A 20,113-nucleotide genomic window follows, 5' to 3' on the forward strand; every position below is an offset into this window, starting at 1 on the left:
TGCCTTGGCCACAGAAAAACAAAATAGATCTCCCTCATTTTGGAGTTTTTTTCTCAGCCCTGTCTATTTTTATGATGTGTATTGATTTTAACTAAATATTAATACATTTTGGATTTTTTAACTAAGCAATATTGTCTGTTGGAATCACTTCTGGTCTAGTGGCAATGGTACCACGACAGACCGCTTTTGTTGTCAACAACAAAATAAAGTAGCATTTGATCTTGTATCAGTTCTATGTAGCATGGACTATAAAAATCATGCATCAGTGGCTTTACATTGATGTTTGCAAATAATGAAGCACGGTGTTAAACTTGTAACACAAATAAATATCCTTTTGGTAAATACCTTATATCCACATTTCCACTGGTATAGGGAAGATCTCACACTAGTTGGTCGAAAGAAGTCTCAAACGATAGCTGCAGCACACCTCAAAGCAGGGAGTCACAACTGGTGACTCACCAGATGTGGTTCGTGCCGCGTGTAGAAATAGTCGGTGTGTGACTTAACTCGTTGCTCATGTACGGAGTCCCAAAAGGTCGTACTTTCCCTTACGCGTTACTGAGATACTGCTGTCTCCTTCTTCAGAGGGTATTGCCCACATTCTGAACATGAAAATGGCTTCTATGTGTGAGTTCTCCGATGTTTAACAAGAGCTGATTTATTTGTGAAACGTTTCCCACGTTCTGAACATGAAAATGGCTTCTCCCCCCTGTGTGAATTATCTGGTGTTTAACAAAATTTGATTTCTGATTAAAACATTTCCCACATTCTGAACATGAAAATGGCTTCTCCCCTGTGTGTGTTCTCTGATGTTTAACAAGAGTTGATTTGTTTGTAAAACATTTCCCACATTCTGAACATGAAAATGGCTTCTCTCCTGTGTGAATTCTCTGATGTTTAACAAGAGTTGATTTATTTGTAAAACATTTCCCACATTCTGAACATGAAAATGGCTTCTCCCCTGTGTGAGTTCTCTGATGTCTAACAAGAGTTGATTTCTCTGTAAAACATGTCCCACATTCTGAACATGAAACAGTTTTTTCTCCTGTGTGCCTTCTCTCATGTTTAGCAAGAATTGATTTCTGATTAAAACATTTCCCACATTCTGAACATGAAAATGGCTTTTCACCCGTGTGAGTTCTCTGATGTGTAACAAGAGTTGATTTCTCTGTAAAACATTTCCCACATTCTGAACATGAAAATGGTTTCTTCCCTGTGTGAGTTTTTTGGTGTTTAATTAAATTTGATTTATTTGTAAAACATTTCCCACAGTCTGAACATGAGAATGGCTTCTCCCCTGTGTGAGTTCTCTGATGTGTAACAAGAATTGCTTTCTTTTTAAAACATTTCTCACATTCTGAACATGAAAATGGCTTCACCCCTGTGTGAGTTATCTGATGTATAACAAGAATTGCTTTCTCTGTAAAACACTTCCCACATTCTGAACATGAAAATGACTTCTCCCCTGTGTGAGTTCTCTGATGTCTGATAAGACTCCTTTTATTTGTAAAACATGTCCCACATTCTGAACACGAAAATGGCTTCTCCCCTGTGTGAGCTCTCTGATGTCTAACAAGAGTTGATTTCGCTGTAAAACATTTCCCACATTCTGAACATGAAAATGGCTTCTCCCCTGTGTGAGTTCTCTGATGTTTAACAAGAGTTGATTTCTCTGTAAAACATTTCCCACATTGTGAACATGAAAAAGGCTTCTCCCCTGTGTGACTTCTCTGGTGACTAACAAGATGTGATTTCTGGTTAAAACATTTCCCACACTTGGAACAAGAAAATCTTTTCTCCGCTGTGTGAATTTTTTTATGTTTAAGAAAATACTTTTCAAGGGGAAAACTACTTACATATTCTGAATGCAAAAATGTTTTTTTTGCTTTAGGAGCAATTCGTTTTTTAATGCTTATTTTGTGACTTTGATTTTCCTTCTCAGTCGGTAATGAATCAGAAGATAGGACCCGTTTCACAGGATCAGATGACAGATCTTTGCTGTGAAGGGATGATGGGATATCTGGAGTAATGGCATCCACTTCAATAGTATTCCATGGGATATTAAGATCATCTGATTTATCAAGTGAAGATGTCAGCTGTCCCTCTGATCTCCTGGTACAGTCATCTGCCAAGAATAAAACCAATTATTATTTTTGAATAAAATATCCTGGAATTTAATACTTTTCTACTTAAAATGTCTGTACAAATGGCAAGTTATGTAAAAAGTTCACAGTCTAATAAAAAACCTTATAGGATGAACCAGTGGAGCGTGGTGTTCAACTGTTTGTTCGATGGGAAACTGCCACTCTTAAATGCTATTTGGCTTCTGATAGCTTACCAAGGGGCTGCCTGTATACAAATCTGTATCTATAGATATAGGTGATAAAGTCAGCCTGACTGAATGGGACGCTATGTTTAAACATTTCCTTTATCATTGAGAAAAGGAAAAACAATTGATGGATAGTATGAATAAGATATGTAAACTATATGGCAAATTAAGACCATGTAATAATCATACCGAAATTATGAATCTATCCAGAAATATCAGAAATAGATTACAAAGCAAGGAAAAAGAAATTGCTCAAAAAATACATCGGAAATTGGACGGGATGTAATACTAGAATGTTGGAGGACAGATAAAGTTTTTGAAACCTTAGATGAAATTGAAGGCAGTCCATCTGCTACAGCGATATCAGAGGAAATAGTTCTATCAATACAGAATTGGATACTCCCCAATCCACCCACATGAGAACCTTTCTTCCTCAGAACCCCCTTGGTATAAAGGTATGGGGAATCAGACACATCATTTTGGGCCCTAGAAATGGTGACTTGGATAAAATTTTGCTACAATTGGAGGCAAATTGCATTTTTTCGCTTTAATACGAGACACCCTACGGTATAAACAAAGACTTTACATATAATGCCTTCCTTTTAAAATATACGGATCTTCTTTGAGTATATACTGTATGTCCCTTGTAGATTAAGTGTACCCTGTAAAGGGGAAAAGCACTGTCACCTCTTCATGAACTGAAGTGGATGAAAACCATTAATATTTAAATAGTAAAAGAAATTGTTATTTGGCCGGAGTCCCAGTAAAAGATCTAACCATATGAAGCTAATGACCACCTCTTGCAGGATGGCAAGACCTATATAATATAAGAGAAAAAAGTATACTAGCTATATGTCTGGATTAGTATAAACCACGTCTTACAACAAACAAAACTAATACCATAAAATCTCTATTTTATTAAATTATTAAAATGCAACAATGTCCTAAAACTTTAACACCAGGCAAAAATATTACACTAAATACACTCACATGGAATGGTAGGGGGAGGGAGGGTTATGGGTGTCCCTATTGTATCCTACCCGTCCCTTACTAATCCCTACCTACCTGCGGAGGTTGGCACCCTCTTGAACGCAATATGGCGCCCCCGCTCCTCGGCGGCTTACCCTTTTATCCCTAATAAACCCTAATGTACACACCAATGGGGGATACCTAAATAGTACCTCAACCCTAGAATCCCGTACTCATACAGGTATTCAACCTTACACAAACCTATAGGGATAAATAATTGCAGAACACCATAACCACATTGAATCTAGTGCAGAAATGAAAAAGAATGATCTGGTACATAAGGTCCTTATATGACCACGTATATACATCCAGCAAATCCCTAGGGTGATCCCTGCCTGTCAGCGGAGGTTGGCACCTCCTTGATCGCAATGTGGCGCCCCTGCTCAACGGTGGCTCACCCTAAGTATCCCTAACAGTCTCTATTGGTACCCTGGAGTATTGATCCTCTTATAACGAGAGCTATCCCAATCCGAGATCTAAACTTGTCCAGAACCAAAATTTGTTAACAGGAGATACCAGATCATATAAAAAACTATGGGCACATAATATATAACAGAAATGGGGCTGCCCAGTGTATTAACTCCAAATATCACTCCAACCTCATTTAACAAGATCCTGCAGTATCTCTTTCCTGAGGTTTTATTGATTTGCAGCCCCTTAACAGACCAATTCAATACTATATACTTTATACAGTGTCATCTCACCATGCTTTTAGATGTCCCCTGGTTAGATATTTTTTGGAAATATCTTTGTGTATTATAATTAATGTGTTATTGCGATGTCTCTCAATTTTCCAGAGTCCTTTCCAACTCTACTGAGACCTTTTTCATATATCATACAGTTTTACAATTTCATCTCAGCATAATCGCACAAACCCCACATCTTAATTAGGTGTTGCACTGTACTCCACAAAAACCGATACCAATTAGTTTATACCCCACTTGGGGAACTAATCATCAGTAGACTGATAACACCAGAAAAAAAATGGTCTAGTTTATCTGTATATTGCAGATGTATATATGCCCAACTGAAAAAAGTCAGAGACCAACAAGGTGATAACCCAAATCCTCATTGCTCCCACTTATCTGTAATAATGTATCGCCTCGACGCGTTTCCCTCCCCGATGTAGTTCCTCAGGAGGCATATGGGGTCATCCGTGTCTTCTGACATCAGATTCAAATGGCGCCTGGTTGCAGATAAGTGGGAGCAATGAGGATTTGGGTTATCACCTTGTTGGTCTCTGACCTTGTTGGTCTCTGGTGATGCGCCCTCTGCAGGATGTCCTCATATGAACTCGACCGTAGGAACTTTTCCCATGCTCGAGTTCATATGAGGACATCCAGCCTCATATGAACTCGAGCGTGGGAACTTTTCCCAGGCTCGAGTTCATATGAGGACATCCAGCAGAGGGCGCATAACCGCGACTCAAGGTAACTACAGGACATTCCCCTGCATTACATTCATTCACAACATTTTACAGACAGGAGCGACTGCATTAGCAGAGCTCCTGGCTGTAAAATGATTTAACCCCTTCAGATGGATTTACATCGTGGGACTGACTGAACGACGGAAGGTATGGGATCTTGTTGATTTTTTATTTTACCTTTTTTACAGAACGAGGGTCTTCAGGTGGATTACCAGTAGAATAAAATATTAAAACACCCTGTGTCTTTATTTCATTAAAATACTTTTAAATAATGTGTGTGTTTTATTAACCATTTCGTACTATTGGATTAATAATGGATAGGTATCGTAATTGACGCCTCTCCATTATTAATCTGGCTTAATGTCACCTTACAATAGCAAGGTGACATTAACCCTTCATTACCCCATATCCCACTGCTACACGGGAGTGGGAAGAGAGTGGCCAAGTGCCAGAATAGGCGCATCTTCCAGATGTGCCTTTTCTGGGGTGGCTGGCGGCAGATGTTTTTAGCCAGGGGAGGGCCAATAACTATGGACCCTCTCTAGGCTATTAATATCAGCCCTCAGTCACTGGCTTTACCACTCTGGCGGAGAAAATTGCGCGGGAGCCCACGCCAATCTTTTCCGCGATTTAACCCTTTATTTTACAAGCTACAGCGCCCAAATTTGGCATATACACACTAGTAACATTAGTAGTGCGGAATATGCAAAAAAAAAAAAGGGATATGAGATGATTTACTGTATGTAAACCATGTCTCATATCATGTCGGGTTTGTAAAGGAGAAAGAAAAAGCCGGCAATTGAATTACTGGCTTCTCTATAGAACACCGCTGCGTATTTCTCGCAAGTCACACTGCTGGTCCGTGTGTAATCCGTATTTTCCTTGCCCCCCATAGACTTTCATTGGTGATTTTTTTTGGCAATACGGTGACAAACGCGGCATGCTGCGATTTTCTATGGCCGTACAAGACCGTAAAATACAGATCAGTAAAATACGGCAGATAGGAGCTGGGACATAGAGAATCATTGTACCATATGCAATCCGTATTTTCTGCACCTCTCATACGTCCGTAAAAGTCGCTAGTCTCACACTGAGGGCATCAAAACTATGAATTAACACATGTGGAATTATACACTTAACAAAAAAGTGTGAAACAACTGAAATTATGTCTTATATTCTAGGTTCTTCAAAGTAGCCACCTTTTGCTTTGATGACTGCTTTGCACACTCTTGGCATTCTCTCGATGAGCTTCAAGAGGTAGTCACGGGGAATTGTCTTCTAACAATCTTGAAGGAGTTCCCAGAGATGCTTAGCACTTGTTGGCCCTTTTGCCTTCACTCTGCGGTCAAGCTAACCCCAAACCATCTCGATTGGGTTCAGGTCTGGTGACTGTGGAGTCCAGGTCATCTGGCGTAGCACCCCATCACTCTCCTTCTTGGTCAAATAGTCCTTACACAGCCTGGAGGTGTGTTTGGGGTCATTGTCCTGTTGAAAAATAAATGATGGTCCAACTAAACGCAAACCGGATGGAATAGCATGCCGCTGCAAGATGCTGTGGTAGCCATGCTGGTTCAGTATGCCTTCAATTTTGAATAAATCCCCAACAGTGTCACCAGCAAAGCACCCCCACACCATCACACCTCCTCCTCCATGCTTCAAGGTGGGAACCAGGCATGTAGAGTCCATCCTTTTCTGCGTCGCATTAAGACACGGTGGTTGGAACCAAAGATCTCAAATTTGGACTCATCAGACCAAAGCACAGATTTCCACTGGTCTAATGTCCATTCCTTGTGTTCTTTAGCCCAAACAAGTCTCTTCTGCTTGTTGCCTGTCCATAGCAGTGGTTTACTAACAGCTATTTTACCATGAAGGCCTGCTGCAAAAAGTCTCCTCTTAACAGTTGCTGTAGAGCTTGATGGTTTTTGCCACTGCAATTAGGGACACTTTCAAAGTTTTCCCAATTTTTCGGACTGACTGACCTTCATTTCTTAAAGTAATGATAGCCACTCATTTTTCTTTACTTAGTTCCCTTTTTCTTGCCATAATACAAATTCTAACAGTCTGTTCAGTAGGACTATCAGCGGTGTATTCACCAGACTTCTGCACAACACAACTGATGGTCCCAACCCCATTTATAAGGCAAGAAATCCGACTTATTAAACCTGACAGGGCACACCTGTGAAGTGAAAACCATTCCCGGTGACTACCTTTTGAAGCTCATCAAGAGAATGCCAAGAGTGTGCAAAGCAGTCATCAAAGCAAAAGGTGGCTACTTTGAAGAACCTAGAATATAAGACATAATTTCAGTTGTTTCACACTTTTTTGTTAAGTACATAATTCCACATGTGTTAATTCATAGTTTTGATACCTTCAGTGTGAATTTACAATTTTCATAGTCATGAAAATACAGAAAAATCTTTAAATGAGAAGGTGTGTCCAAACTTTTGGTCTGTACTGTATGTAAGAGTAGAAAAAGTGTTAATGATCACCATTTCAGGAGATTGTGTAGTAATCTGAATTCCTTAGGATGGAAAACATAATGGAATTTATGATGTGCAGTGAATCCACGAAACCAGGGATCGAGCCATGCCAACACATGAAGGGAGAAAAGGAAGATTCATCCAATAATATATCAGGGCTCTAGGGAGCCAACAACATTATTACCCTCCACTTTCTCTTACAGGCCCATCATAATAATTTTTTTCAAGTGATTTTCTAACTTATCAGCACATTCTATGTATGCTGTAATTTTACTTTGTCTATTACCTGGTGATGTGACAGGCTGGTGAACCTCCATCATGACGTCTTTGTACAGATCTCTGTGTCCTTCTAAATACTCCCACTCCTCCATGGAGAAATAGACAGCGACATCTTGACACCTTATAGGAACCTGAGACATACAATGATACCGTCATCCCCCCGATCCCTTCACAGCGTTACTGTATAATGTCCCAGTATTCCCAGCAGTGTCACCTCTCCAGTCAGCAGCTCAATCATCTTGTAGGTGAGTTCTAGGAGCTTTTGGTCATTGTTGTCCTCATGTATCAGGGGGTGAGGTGGAGGACCCATGATCAGGCTCAGGGGTCTTCCCCATCCGTCAGACACAGGGTCCTTACAGCGCTCAATAGAGGTCTTCTTCACTACTGTGTAATCCTGGTTATGGAGAGACACATTAATAAATCTCACTACAGACATTTCCAGAGTCCTCATCTCTCCAGTTCTGTCCATCTGTTATTCCCATAGATAAGAATGATGTAATGTGACGTCATCAGAATCTCTCACCTCTCCAGTAAGATGGAAGAGGATCTCTATGGTGAGGTGTAATATTTTCTCCGCCATCTTGTCTCTGTCCATATCCATCTCTGATTTGTAAATAAGGAAAATTCTGTTATATAGAAGATCTTCACTGAGAGGATTTGATATTGTAGAGACCTGAATGAGAAGAAGATGAGCCGATGTAACATCATGAAAATCCTGTGTAATAATACAATTACTGGAGATAATAAGGAAACATATGAGATTTATTATTTTACAGTATTTAGTTTTCTTCTTTACATCTACTAATAAAACCTATATATTTAGGCCACAGACAACATGCAGTCTCTTCTTCGGAGTCGGCAGCTGAATACGTTTTTCATAGACTCATCTTCCATAACGCTAATTCTCGTCTCATTTACCGACACTGGAATCGGCATTAGCAATACTGCAGGAGATATTCATTACACGTGACAGGAGAAATAACTACTTCATGATGAGGACGACATCTTCATCTTCTACTATGGCTCTAGAAACATATTTGTCCAGAGTCCGTCACTGATTCCATCCCCACCGGCCGTCTATATGAAGGTTTCCCATATTCCCCGCACTGTAATCTTCTATCACGTTTGATCTCATGTCTGATTCACACACAAACGTTTGAGGCTTTTATAAATGCTTTTTTAATTGCACAAACATTGTAGACAGAAATTATTTGATTCCAAAGTCTCCATGTACAGTGTTTTACGGGGTATATTTCTGGCCTTAGGCTTTCCTATATTAGAAGAAAAACACACTGTTAGGGCTGGCAGAAAGCACTGAGTAAATATTAAGATAATATAGGTGCGTTTGCAGCCCGGGGTCCACAGTGCAGGAGTGGAACCTGCTGCTAGTAAATGGCGGCACTATATGGCGGTGCAACGCCTGAATAGACAGGGGTTCCGTCACCCGGTCTGTATAGGAGTGAACTCTGTTGCTTCACAGAGTCGCCGGGATTAGGATAACGCTGTGCCCTGTTAACTTCACAGAGGATCACAGCTCACTAACAGAGTAGATAGCATACAGTGGTCATACAGTCAGCATCAGCACACAAACAACTCCTTTCGGGAGGTGCCGGAATTCTAGTGGCTATACGCCAGCCCTAAATTCACACACACGAACTCCTCTACGGAGGTGCCGGAATTCTAGTGGCTATACAGCCGACCCTGAGCACATGCAGACATAGACCACAAGGTAGCTAAGTTCATAAACATAGGTTGATACTAGCGCATGGCCATGCCACCATGCAAACCTTTTATAGAGAAAGCTCTCCAGGAGCTTCCTAGTGGTCCAATAGGAACTGTTTCAGGACCGGAGCATGTGACCCCCGACCTCCAATGAGAGGTTGTCCCTTGGGCATGCTCAGTAGCGGAAAAGCAGGACTTAGTCCCAGGAGCATCTGCTCATCACAGAACAGTGCTGGTTACAATGGCTGAGCCTGGAAGATCAGCAGTAACCAAGCGCACAGTATCTGCCTGAGCCAGATGCTGGGACCGATATCTCTGCTGAGTAGGCTCCACTGCGGCTGAAGAAGAATGGGAGACCGCAGCGGAGGTGGCTCGAAATTCCCCCTGTGCAGCGACTGTAGTTCGACACCTAACACACACAAAAAAGGTATTTAAATGTTTCGAGAGTAAATTGGCACCAACGATTATTGTAAAAAGAAAAAACATGCAAAAAGCAAAAGACACATTGTGGAGACATGGGAGTTCAGTGGGTGCCCTGGTCCAATAGCCAAAACCATATGAACTAGGGATCATCCCACCGAATTCCCGCTCTCCTTTTACCATGGGCATAACGCTACTCAGACAACACAGGGTGAGGAAAAACAGAGTAGCAATACTTTATTGAACCAAAAAAACAGGTAAATAACACACAGAACTGTCCCAGAAAAATACCCAGGATGGTGCAAAATTACAGAGTCTCACCCTTCTGCTGACTCACTAGGACAAGAGCAACTGTGACTTCAGAGCTTACAAGGCCAACTATCCTAACCTGTGGCACGCACATAGAGGAGGTAACGACAAGCTTAGGAAGCTGACAGTCCAGTGAGGTACAGGGCAGGTGACCGGTGGGTCCAAATCATGACTTTGCCAAACGTATCCATGTTTCAGTGATGGATAGTGTTGAGCATTCCGATACCGCAAGTATCGGGTATCGGCCGATATTTGCGGTATCGGAATTCCGATACCGAGTTCCGATACTTTTGTGGTATCGGAACCATATTCATGTGTAAAATAAAGAATTAAAATAAAAAATATGGATATACTCACCTCTCCGGTGGCCCCTGGATCTTACCGCTGTAACCGGGAGACTCCGTTCCTAAGAATGAGCGTGTGAAGGGCCTTCAATGACGTCGCGGCTTCTGATTGGTCGCGTGACCGCTCATGTGACCGCTCACACGACCAATCAGAAGCCGCGACATCAGCCGCGACGTCACTGAAGGTCCTTCACGGGCTCATTCTTAGGAACGGAGGCTCCCGGTTACAGCGGTAAGGTCCAGGGGCCACCGGAGAGGTGAGTATATCTATATATATCCATATACTCACCTCTCCGGCGGCCCCTGGAACTTACCGCTGTAACCGGGAGCCTTCGTTCCTAAGAATGAGCCCGTGAAGGACCTTCGGTGACGTCGCGGCTGACGTCGCGGCTTCTGATTGGTCGCGTGAGCGGTCACATGAGCGGTCACGCGACCAATCAGAAGCTGCGACGTCATCGAAGGCCCTTCACGCGCTCATTCTTAGAAACGGAGGCTCCCGGTTACAGCGGTAAGATCCAGGGGCCACCGGAGAGGTGAGTATATCCATATTTTTTATTTTAATTCTTTATTTTACACATGAATATGGATCCCAGGGCCTGAAGGAGAGTTTCCTCTCCTTCAGACCCTGGGAACCATTCCGATACTTTGCGTCCCATTGAAATGCATTGGTATCGGGTATCGGTATTGGCGATATCCGATATTTTTCGGGTATCGGCCGATACTATCCGATACCGATACTTTCAAGTATCGGACGGTATCGCTCAACACTAGTGATGGAGCGATGGTCAACGACAAGCTTAGGAAGCTGACAGTCCAGTGAGGTACAGGGCAGGTGACCGGTGGGTCCAAATCATGACTTTGCCAAACGTATCCATGTTTCAGTGATGGAGCGATGGTCAATGGAGCAGATCTGTATTCTTTCAGCTGGGGCCGTGGTTCCCTAAGCTGGCATCCTGTAGAATGTCAAATCTGTGTCCCTTGTGATGAGCCGTGATTTTGCAGCTATCCTGTAGTATTTCTGGGTGTGATTTTGTAAAGAGTCACAGGTTGTTTGGATCTCTGTATCTCTTGCCTATCTGGATGAATCTTGTTAGAAGCATATCCCACTTATATAGCTAACAACTGTTGTCCTTCAAGCCAGCATCCAGACGTCAAGAGGAAGATGTGATTAGATTAACTTGCATTGTTTGACAATTTAATCAATTTGTGTAGTGCAGCGGTAGAAATCTTATGCAGTGATGAGGCATTGACCCAGCAAAAGTTCCAAACAAAAAGTCTCTTTAAGGTGTTTACTTCACAGCATTAATATCCAACTAATATAAACACAGCACACGATATCCTCCGGATCGCAGCTGGGCATATATCCTATGGATTAGTCGCTAAACATGCCAGTCCACCTCTGACCGATTGCCGTGGGCGACTGCACCGCCGTCTTATTGTCTCTTTACTCACAGCATTACACAGTACCTGATATCCTCTGGATCGCAGCCGGAAACAATAAACTCCAGTTTGCAGTCAATAACTATGCCAGTCCTCCTCCTTGACTGGACTTGTTGCCGTGGACGACTATACCGCTGTGAACGCTGAGGGTGCCAGACCTCTCAGCTCCCTTGGCTGCTTGGCTCCGCTTGTCTGTGCTGCCTCACACAGTTTGAGCTCTGCAAAGCTGACTGCTCTGCACTCTAAAGGCCCCGTCTCACATAGCGATTTACCAACGATCACGACCAGCGATACGACCTGGCCGTGATCGTTGGTAAGTCGCTGTGTGGTCGCTGGGGAGCTGTCACACAGACAGCTCTCTCCAGCGACCAACGATCAGGGGAACGACTTCGGCATCGTTGAAACTGTCTTCAACGATGCCGAAGTCCCCCTGCAGCACCCGGGTAACGAGGGTAAACATCGGGTTACTAAGCGCAGGGCCGCGCTTAGTAACCCGATGTTTACCCTGGTTACCAAAAAAACAAACAGTACATACTCGTCTTTCGGTGTCCGTCAGGTCCCTGGCAGTCTGCTTCCTGCTCTGACTGAGCCGCCGTACAGTGAGAGCAGAGCGCAGCGGTGACGTCACTGCTGCACTCTGCTCTCACTGTACGGCCGGATCTCAGTCAGAGCAGGAAGCAGACGGCAAGGGACCTGACGGACATCAGAATGTGAGTATGTACTGTTTGTTTTTTTTTACATTTACGCTGGTAACCAGGGTAAACATCGGGTTACTAAGCGCGGCCCTACGCTTAGTAACCCGATGTTTACCCTGGTTACCAGTGAAGACATCGCTGGATCGGTGTCACACACACCGATTCAGCGATGTCAGCGGGACCTCAACGACCAAAAAAAGGTCCAGGCCATTCCGACACGACCAGCGATCTCGCAGCAGGGGCCTGATCGCTGGTACGTGTCACACATAGCGAGATCGCTACTGAGGTCGCTGTTGCGTCACAAAACTAGTGACTCAGCAGCGATCTCGCTAGCGATCTCGCTATGTGAGACGGGGGCTTAACACACAGCAGCTGACTCTGGCCTTGACACACCCAAACTCTATACTGCAGGGTTTTTAACTAGCAACTAGGCGAGGAATGAATCGGACTGTACCACTACCATCTGTAGTCTGTTTCAAAATACAAAAGCCGAGAGCAGGTTTTCCCTAAATCTGTGTTGGACAACCAGCATGTCCAAGACATATACTCACTTTGGTCTGCATTGCAACCACAGCTATGCCTCTGACTGCAATGCCCTCTCATGACCTCAGTACACCTCCGTGCGCCCCTTGGGGGGGAACATACAGCGACCCCTACAGGTACCACCATTCACTGCCTCACAATAGTTTTTACTCCTCTCTTTTGCAAGTCAACAAGTCACAGGGCCCACAATCGTCATTCAACATATTAAGCAAACTTCCATTGTTCAATGACTCTAAATCATGAAGATTTTGAGGCTGTTGCTTGGCAACTCGGAGTTTCAACTCCCTCCATGAGTTTTCTATGGGATTAAGGTCTGGAGACTGGCTAGGCCACTCCATGACCTTAATGTGCTTCTTTTTGAGCAACTCCTTTTTTGCCTTGGCTGTATGTTTTGGGTCATTGTCTTGCTGGAAGACCCAGCCATGATCCATTTTTAATGTCCTGGCGAAGGGAAGGAAGTTGTCACTCAGGATTTTACGGTACATGGCTCCATTTATTTTCCCATTGATGCAGTGAAGTAGTCCTGTGCCCTTAACAGAGAAACACTAGCAAAAAATAATGTTTCTACCTCCATGCTTGACAGTGGAGACGGTGTTCTGTGGGTCATACGCAGCATTTCTCTTCCTCCAAACACAGCAAGTAGCATTAATGCCAAAGAGCTAAATTTTTGTCTCATCTGATCACAGCACATTATTGACCCAATCACTCACAGAATCATCCAGGTGTTCATTGGCAAACTTCAGATGGGATTGCACATGTGCCTTCTTGAGCAAGGGGGCCTTGCCGGCACTGCAGGATTTTAAATCTTTACGATGTAATGTGTTACCAATGGTTTTCTTGGTGACTGTGGTCCCAGCTGCCTTGAGATAATTAACAAGTTCCCCCGTGTAGTTTTAGGCTGATCTTTCACCTTCCTCATGATCAAGAATACCCCACGAGGGGAGATTTTGCATGGGGTCCCAGATCAATGTTGATTCGCAGTCATTTTGTATTTCTTACATTTTCTTACTATTGCACCAACAGTTGTCTCCTTTTCACTCAGCGTCTTACTCACGGTTTTGTAGCCCATTCCAGCTTTATGCAGGTCTATGATCTTGTCCCTGACATCCTTATAAAGTTCTTTGGTCTTGCCCATGTTGCAGAGGTTAGAGTCTGACTGATTAATTCAGTCTGTGAACAGGAGTCTTTTATAAAGGTGACTATGTAAGACAGCTGTCTTTAATGCAAGTTGCAAGTTGATTAGAAGTGTCTAACTAGTCTGTAGGAGCTGGAACCCTTAATTGTTGGCAGGGGATCAAATACTTATTTCTCACTGCAAGATGCAAATAAATTTATATCATTTATACAATGTGATTTTATGGATTTTATTTTTTATATTCTATCAATGTTAAAATTAACCTACTCTTAAAACTATAGACTGTTCATGTCTTTGTCAGTGAGAAAACATACAAAATCAGCAAGGGAACAATTCCCTTCACTGTATATCCCAACTCTGCAGACCGCATGCTGCCGTTGTACTTGGCAGGCCCAGACCAGATGGTATGGAGAAGAATTAGGGAGAAATCAAGGTACAGAAATTTCAGTTTGCTTGTAGGTAAAAAAAATTTTTTATTCAAACTGATAAAAACTATATACACAATGTGTTTCGGCTGTTGTAGCCTTCTTCGGGTGATTCTTTAGCATTCAGGGTCTTTTTTCAATTTAGTGACTCTATATTGATTTGTTCCAGTGGTGTGACTTTTGCCCAAATCAAAGTTTTTATTGTGTTTCATCACTATATGTCTAGAAAGACTTTGTTTTTAAAAAACATTTTTTACATTATGTGTGTGGCCATTCATGTGTGCTCTCAGGGTCTGGGTGGTACAATGCACATATTGTAGACCACAGACACAGGTTATCACATAAATCACATGTTTAGAATTACATGTTACGTTTTGTGAGATCCTATGATTTTCTCCTGTACTATTAGACCTAGTTTAAAGGGAACCTGTCACCTGAATTTGGCAGGACAGGTTTGTGGTCATATGGGCGGGGTTTTCAGGTGTTTGATTCACCCTTTCCTTACCCGCTGGCTGCATGCGGGCCGCAATATTGGATTGAAGTTCATGCTGTGTGCTCCGTAGTACACGCCTGCGCAAGGCAAGATTGCGGCCAGCATGCAGCCAGCGGGTAAGGAAAGGGTGAATCAAACACCCGAAAACCCCGCCCATATGACCGCAAACCTGTCCCGCCAAATTCAGGTGACAGGTTCCCTTTAAGATTATTAAAGGAGTCTGTGTGATTATTTCAAATAAAGGACTTTATTCTGGCTGTGTGTTTATTTACCATATACAGTTAGGTCCATATATATTTGGACAGAGACAACCTTTTTCTAATTTTGATTATAGACATTACCACAATGAATTTTAAACAAAACAATTCAGATGCAGTTGAAGTTCAGACTTTCAGCTTTCATTTGAGGGTGTCCACATTAAAATTGGATGAAGATTTTAGGGGTTTCAGCTCCTTAACACATGCCACCCTGTTTTTAAAGGGACCAAAAGTAATTGGACAGATTCAATAATTAAAAATAAAATGCATGCTCAATTGGGTTGAGATCAGGTGACTGACTTAGCCATTCAAGAATATTCCACTTCTTTGCTCCTGGATTGCTTTGAATTTATGTTTTGGGTCATTGTCCATCTGTAGTATGAAACGACGACCAATCAGTTTGGCTGCATTTGGCTGGATCTGAGCACACAGTATGTCTCTGCTAACCTCAGAATTCATTCGGCTGCTTCTGTCCTGTGTCACATCATCAATAAACACTAGTGACCCAGTGCCACTGGCAGCCATGCATGCCCAAGCCATCACACTGCCTCCGCCGTGTTTTACAGACGATGTGGTATGCTTTGGATCATGAGCTGTACCACGCCTTCGCCATACTTTTCTCTTTCCATCATTCTGGTAGAGGTTGATCTTGGTTTCATCTGTCCAAAGAATGTTCTTCCAGAACTGTTCTGGCTTTTTTAGATGTTTTATAGCAAAGTCCAGTCTAGCCTTTTTATTCTTGATGCTTATGAGTGGCTTACACCATGCAGTGAACCCTCTGTATTTACTTTCATGCAGTCTTCTCTTTATGGTAGATTTGGATATGGATACGCCGACCTCCTGGAGAGTGTTGGTCACTTGGCTGGCTGTTGTGAAGGGGTTTCTCTACACCATGGAGATTATTCTGCGGTCATCCACCACTGTTGTCTTCCGTGGGCGCCCAGGTCTTTTTTCATTGATGAGTTCACCAGTGCTTTCTTTCTTTCTCAGGATGTACCAAACTGTAGATTTTGCCACTCTTAATATGGTAGCAATTTCTCGGATGGGTTTTTTCTGTTTTCGCAGCTTAAGGATGGCTTGTTTCACCTGCACGGAGAGCTCCTTTGACCGCATGTTTACTTCACAGCAAAACCTTCCCAATGCAAGCACCACACCTGAAATCAACTCCTGGCCTTTTATCTGCTTAATTGAGAATTACATAACAAAGGGATTGCCCACAGCTGTCCATGAAATAGCCTTGGAGTCAATTGTCCAATTACTTTTGGTCCCTTTAAAAACAGGGTGGCACATGTTAAAGAGCTGAAACTCCTAAACCCTTCATCCAATTTTACTGTGGATACCCTCAAATGAAAGCTGAAAGTCTGAACTTCAACTGCATCTGAACTGTTTTGCTTAAAATTCATTGTGGTAATGTCTGTAACCAAAATTAGAAAAATGTTGTCTCTGTCCAAATATATATGGACCTAACTGTAACTATAGGATTAGTAATGGAGAGGTGTCTTATAGACCCTTCTCCATTACTAACCTGTGAGCTTGATGTCATTTGACAATACAAAGGTGACAGCAACCCCACAAATATGAACCCCACATAGCTACAGGGCAAGTGGGAGGAGCAAGGGTAAGCGCCAGAATTGGCGCATCTTATAGATGCGCCTTTTCTGGGGCGGCTGAGAGCTAATGGTTTTAGCCTGGGGAGGCTAATATCCATGGCCCCTTTCTAGGCTAATACTATCAGCCCACAGCTGTCTGCATAGCCTTTGCTGGTCATTAATAGCGGGACCCCATGTAATTTTTTGATGGGATCCTCCATTTTAACAGCCAGCAGGGCAGGCAGACTAGGCAGCTGCCTAGGGCCCCCGCTGCCCTAGGGGCCCCCAGCCAATGGTGGACATACTGCTGATCACTGCTCTGGGGCCCAGAGGGGGAGGGGGGCCCCTGCAGGCAGGCCCGGTATCATGCAGGATCGGGCCCTTCTCACTCCCTCCTGTAATCATGGAACACCGAGTGCAGGAGAGAGAGCGGGGCGCGAAGTGCAGGAGATCAAAAAGGGGGTGTGTCATGCAGGGAGAGAATCTAGCCAATGAACGCTTTCCTCACTAGACTGAGGAGAGTGCTCACTGGCTGCTGTCTGTCCCCCTGCATGGCGCGTCCCAATGGTGAGTACTCACCTACAGTCAGGGGCCCCGGCTGCACAGCATATAGAGACATCAGTGGAGGACGAGCAGGACTTACAGTGTGTCTTCTGCTTCCTCCACTGTTCTAATCGGAGCAGGCTGCAGCGTCTCCTCACAGAGAAGAGATGGGGGAGGAGGCTCACTGCACGGGACAGCACAGCAGCACCAGGGGGCTGATATCAGTCCTGCCTGCTCTGTGCCCCATCCCCCACAGTAGTGGGTTCTCCAGCCCTCTCCAGCTGAACTATGTGACCTCATCCATGGCTCATCTGATCACCTGTGAGCTGATATCACAGATTAGTATGTGTGTATGTATATGTGTGTATGTGTATGTATGTATGTATGTATGTGTGCATCTGTGTATGTGGTGTATCTGTGTATGTATGTACGGTATACGTGTGTATGTATGGTATATTTGTATGGCTGTGTGTATGCATGTATAGTATGTGTATGTATGTACAGTATATGTGTATCTGTATGTGCAATAAATTTGTATCTATATATGGTATATATGTATGTTTATGTGCATGTACATACAGTATGTGCATGTATATGTGTGTGCGGTATGTTTACTATATGTGTATATACTGTGTGTATGTACGGTACATGTATGTGTATCTGTATGTACGGTATATGTGTGTATCTGTGTGTATGCACGGTATATCTATGTACGGTATGTGTATGTATGTACGGTATACTGTATTTATGTGTATTTGTGTGTATGTATGGTATATGTATGTACGGTATGGGTATATAATATGTGTATATAACTGTATGTGTGTATGTACAGTATGTGTGTGTATGTACAGTACGTGTATGTGTATATTATGCATGTACGGTATGTGTGTATGCATGTAAGGTATATGCATGTATATGTATGTACGGAAGATGTATGTGTATATGTGTATGTACGGTATATGTATGTACAGTATGTGTGTGAATGTACGGTATATGCATGTGTATCTGTGTGTATGTATGGTATATGTATGTGTTTGCATATACTGTATTTATATGTGTATCTGTATGTATGTACGGTATATGTGTATGTTTGTACAGTATATGTAGAGCAGATACCAGACATATCGTGGTTATGTAATCTATTAGATGGTGGCCCGATGCGTTAGAATATGTATGTGTGTATATAGCAGCCACATAATATATAGCACAGGCCATGTAGTATATAGCACAGCCACGTAGTATATAACACAGCCCACGTAATGTATAGCACAGCCTACGCAGTATATAACAGGCCACGCAGTATATAACACAGGCCACGCAGTATATAACACAGCCCACGTAATATATAGCACAGGCCACGCAGTATATAACACAGGCCACGCAGTATATAACACAGCCCACGCAGTATATAATACAGGCCACGCAGTATATAACAGTGGCCATGCAGTATATAACACAGCCCACGTAGTATATAACACTGCCCACATAGTATACAGCAGCCACGCAGTATATAACACAGCCCACGTAATATATAGCACAGACCACGCAGTATATAACACAGGCCACGCAGTATATAACAGTGCCCATGCAGTATATAACACTGGCCACGTAGTATATAGCAGCCACGCAGTATATAACATAGCCCACGTAGTATATATCAGTGTGGGCACCATATCCATGTTAAAAAAATAATTAAAATAAAAAATAGTTACTCACCTCCGGTGTCCAGCGAAGCTGTCCCAATGCGCACGCGGCTGCCGCCAGCTTCCGTTCCCAGAGATGCACTGCGAAATTACCCAGATGACTTAGCGGTCTTGCAAGACCGCTAAGTCTTCTGGGTAATTTTGCAATGCATCTCTGGGAACGGAAGCTGGCGGCAGCCGCGTGCGCATTGGCGGACGACGGAAGGTGAGAATAGCAGGTTTTTTGTTTTTTTATTATTTTTAACATTAGATCTTTTTAATATTTCTGTGTGATGTGCAATATGTTAGTATTTGGGGCCCCATTTTAAACTTTTGCCTAGGGCCCCACTTTGCCTAAAACCGGCCCTGATAGCCAGTAAAGGCTATGTATACAGCTGTGAGCTGATATTAATAGCCTGAGAAGCTCCATTGGTATTACCTCCTTCTAAGGCTATTAACATCTGCCCCAGCCATCGGCTTTCCCTCTGCTGGTTACTAAAATTACGAGGGAGCCCACACATTTTTTTTTCTTTAAAATGAACAGTTGCTGTCTGGTTACAGCCTATGTTTGTTCGTTCTATAATGCTCCTACATAGGCTGGTGACAATGTGTGCGTAGGTTTGTGTGTGTTTGTGATTACTTATCGGCTTAGTAATGGCAATGTCGGGCTGAGTGTGCACGTGTGAGTTTGAGTGTCAGCATGTGAGTGTGAGCGTCAAAGTGTGAGCATCAGCGTGTGAGTATGATACAGCGAGCTGCACCAACTAACAGAATCCTTGCTGCCTGCCATCCTCGGTGACCATCTACTTGTTAGTATAACTTTGCAGTCACCAACAAAATGGCTCCAAACTGTGATCCTAGATCGCATTCTCTCTTATCCCTTAGCAAACACCCAGAAGGGGAGGAGAGGATACATCACACACATGTCAACAGATTCAGGCCATATTTACTGCAGTGCAGTAATGTGAGTTAG

General features: G+C 43.1%; 2 protein-coding genes across 2 annotated transcripts in view; one reads left to right on the plus strand and one right to left on the minus strand.

The window, feature by feature from the left end:
* The window catches only part of LOC143766334 (uncharacterized), a 617,908-nt gene that overhangs the window by 513,087 nt on the left and 84,708 nt on the right, over nucleotides 1–20,113 (plus strand).
* The window catches only part of LOC143766330 (uncharacterized), a 1,024,462-nt gene that overhangs the window by 362,062 nt on the left and 642,287 nt on the right, over nucleotides 1–20,113 (minus strand). The window contains exon 1 of one of the 2 annotated variants that reach the window (XM_077253923.1): nucleotides 7,758–7,933. The exons of the other annotated variant lie outside the window; for it this stretch is intronic. Within the exon in view, the coding sequence (XP_077110038.1) occupies nucleotides 7,758–7,853 (96 nt within the window). The 5' untranslated portion in view covers nucleotides 7,854–7,933. Of the gene's footprint in view, nucleotides 1–7,757; nucleotides 7,934–20,113 lie in introns of those variants that run through there. 2 annotated transcript variants of the gene reach the window in all.

This window comes from Ranitomeya variabilis, chromosome 4, assembly GCF_051348905.1.
Source record: "Ranitomeya variabilis isolate aRanVar5 chromosome 4, aRanVar5.hap1, whole genome shotgun sequence".
Taxonomy (NCBI): domain Eukaryota; kingdom Metazoa; phylum Chordata; class Amphibia; order Anura; family Dendrobatidae; genus Ranitomeya; species Ranitomeya variabilis.